Consider the following 2,911-nt stretch of genomic DNA (forward strand, 5'->3'; position numbering starts at 1 on the left):
AGAGAAAGAAAGAAAGAGAGAGAGAAAGAAAGAATGCACACACACACACACACACACACACACACACACAAACACGCATACACACACACACACACACACACACACACAGATAGATAGATAGATAGATAGATAGATAGATAGAGAGAGAGAGAGAGAGAGAGAGAGAGAGAGAGAGAGAGAGAGATGGAGAGAGAGAGAGGGCAGACAGCAAGCAGCAGAGAGAGAGAAAGAAAAAAGAGGGAGAAAGAAAGATTCGAAGAAGTAAACAGACAGAGAGAGAGAGAGAGAGAGAGAGAGAGAGAGAGAGAGAGAGAGAGAGAGAAAGTGGAGAGGAACGTGGAATAACTTTTGATAGAAAACATCTGTCAATTCAAAATCTGATTTCCTCTAAATTGTCGTTTCTACCAGCCCAGTGCCTTTAGCAACAAGGCCTCTTCCTGCAGTCTTCAGTACCAGAGTGAGGTTTACACCAGACTACGAGCTCACCTGCTGGATCTCATCCTCTACATCAACTCTAAATCAAATCTTGATTCAAAATCAAATAATAAATCTACATCAAACCTTATCCCACCATCAAACCTTATCTCACCATCAAACATTAACTCAATACCAAACATCAAACCAAAATCAAACATCAACTCAAAATCAAACCCTGACTCAAAATCACACCCAGACAAGACAAACGTCAAATCAACAGCTACGGCACCTCCTACTTCTTCCAGCACCCCCGATCTCCTCACCACTGACGTCGTGGGGGCGGGGTCAAAGCTCCACGAGCCAATGGAATACAAGAGACCTAAAACTTGGCGCACACGCGAGACCCACAGAGACAGACAAAGGCGTTTATATCACTGAGGCCATACTACAAGGTGGCACCGTTAGTCAGAGGTCTATTTCCAGTTTGCAGCGGTTCGAAACGACTACAGTCCCGTTTCGACAAGGTTCCTTGACATTGACAGCAAACGTCCCATCTGAATCAAAATATAACATTTATTTTTATCTCTGTCTATTTCCCGTAAGAGCTATCAGTTGTGGGGAAAATATTAACAGCTTGGAATACCCCAGTCTTGCGATGAAAGACCAAACAGAAGCTGTTAGTTCTGAAACCCCTGGAAAACTGGACAATAACTATAGGGACAACATCAGCACAGATAATAAGAACGTGAACAATAACAACTTGGTGCAAAACAAGGGGATACACACAGAAAACACAGAGGCAATTCGTAGCGCGGTACCGTTACTGCAAGAGATGGACAAAGACAGTAGTGTTGGAGAAGGTTCTGAACCTTTCCGCAGTGTTAAGGTGAGCTTTGAGGAGTCGCCACAAATCTTGGCGGAGAGACGACGAAGCGTACAGCAAATGACACAGAACACAGTACCGACATTGATTACAGAACGAGTCGACACGATGTCAGAAGAGAACACGACGGTGAAGGAGTCATATTTTACAGACAAGATCATGGACAAGAAGGAACACACAAATAGGTGTATTAGTGAACACGACTGTGTTTTGGGAAAAGGGCTGAATGAAAGTATGAACGACAAAGAAAACGAAAGTAAAACGTTCAGTAAACTGGACAATGGGTCAAGAAAAGGCGCCCTAACCAATCACAGCTCTAACTCGGAACAGCCTGACTCCCCTTTTCCTGGTATCACTTCGAGGTCGAGTGAAAGGCTGTCGTCCCGCCAAAATCTGGAGAACTGTTTGGAGGAAGGAACGTCAAAGGATGAGAGTGAGAGCCTCAGTCTTCAGCAAATAGAAAATAATATCAGAAGCACTTTCACAACCGCAGCAGAGAAGGGCCAACAGTTCGCACCCGGGTGCGAGCAGCCTAGTTCGGAAGCAGAGCCAGAGCTGGCCCAAGCTCAAGGACCGCCGTCCTACGAGTCCATCATGGCAAAGAGTATGGAGATAACGGACATAACAGAGATAACCACATCGAGTGCACAGCAGCCTAAAGAGATGATGACATCATCGACCAGCGGTCAAGACTTGATCCAGGATGGCTTCCCGAGAGGGTCATCGGTGGCTGTATCGGGTCAACATGCAGTTCGTGACCAGATAGAGAAAATGACCAGGGTAGTAACTGCACCCGGACATTCTCACGCGACCTGCAATGACGTCATCAACCCGGGTCAGCAGACAGATACAAGAGAGGGGGCAGCGAGCACTCAGTCAACTCACAGCGCGGCGTGCACACAACAAGAAACACTCGGGGGGCACACAACAACTCATGCTCCATTCGCGTGTTCAGAAACTGCTGGAGGAGGTTTTGAGGTACCTGGAAAACCCGTAGGGGAAGCCAATATTTCCCACGAAAAAGAGAAAAACAGTTCCTCTAAGAAAACAACTGAAAGCATCAGTGTTTCTGGAGGAAAGAAAAACAGTCCAAACAGCTCCGCTCCGATGACATTAAACCAGAACGCCCAGACATATGGAGGAGATGGAAAGCCCCACGACGCGGACAGCACCGACGAAAAAGGCGGAGAAAATAAAAATGGCGCGAAATCGATCACAAATAGCGACACAACTGGGTCTGACAACGCCCCAACAAACTCCCAAGGATCTCAGAGGGATGATGGAAGCCCCTCAGGACAGGGACGGTCTACAAACGACGACACCACGCGACACGGAAGTGGGGGAGACAATCCCGGAGAGGCTTCCGGTATGGACGGAAGTGACGTAGACAGAAGTGACGTAGACGCCCTGACGGCGGACCGGCCGGCTGACGGCGATGTGGTTGTGGTGACCGGCGGCTGCGGCTTCCTGGGCCAGCACATTGTCAAGATGCTGCAGCTCAAAGCTCCACACGTCTCCGAGATAAGAGTGCTGGACTTACGCCCGTTTCAACAAAGATTGGGTAAGCCAGGAAACTTGTTTGATTCCCTCTATCTCTCGCTCGCTCCCCCC

At 47.9% G+C, this 2,911-nt stretch overlaps 1 protein-coding gene across 1 annotated transcript in view; it reads left to right on the forward strand.

Annotated features, from left to right (window-relative positions):
* Positions 1–408: 408 nt before the first annotated feature.
* LOC101847324 overlaps positions 409–2,911 on the forward strand; it is a gene marked incomplete in the record, with an annotated part of 8,009 nt that continues 5,506 nt past the window's right edge. Inside the window, 1 exon segment of the mRNA XM_005094891.3 lies at positions 409–2,861. Coding sequence (XP_005094948.2) covers positions 1,073–2,861 — 1,789 coding nt within the window.

This window comes from Aplysia californica, unplaced genomic scaffold (genome assembly GCF_000002075.1).
Source record: "Aplysia californica isolate F4 #8 unplaced genomic scaffold, AplCal3.0 scaffold00091, whole genome shotgun sequence".
NCBI lineage: Eukaryota > Metazoa > Mollusca > Gastropoda > Aplysiida > Aplysiidae > Aplysia > Aplysia californica.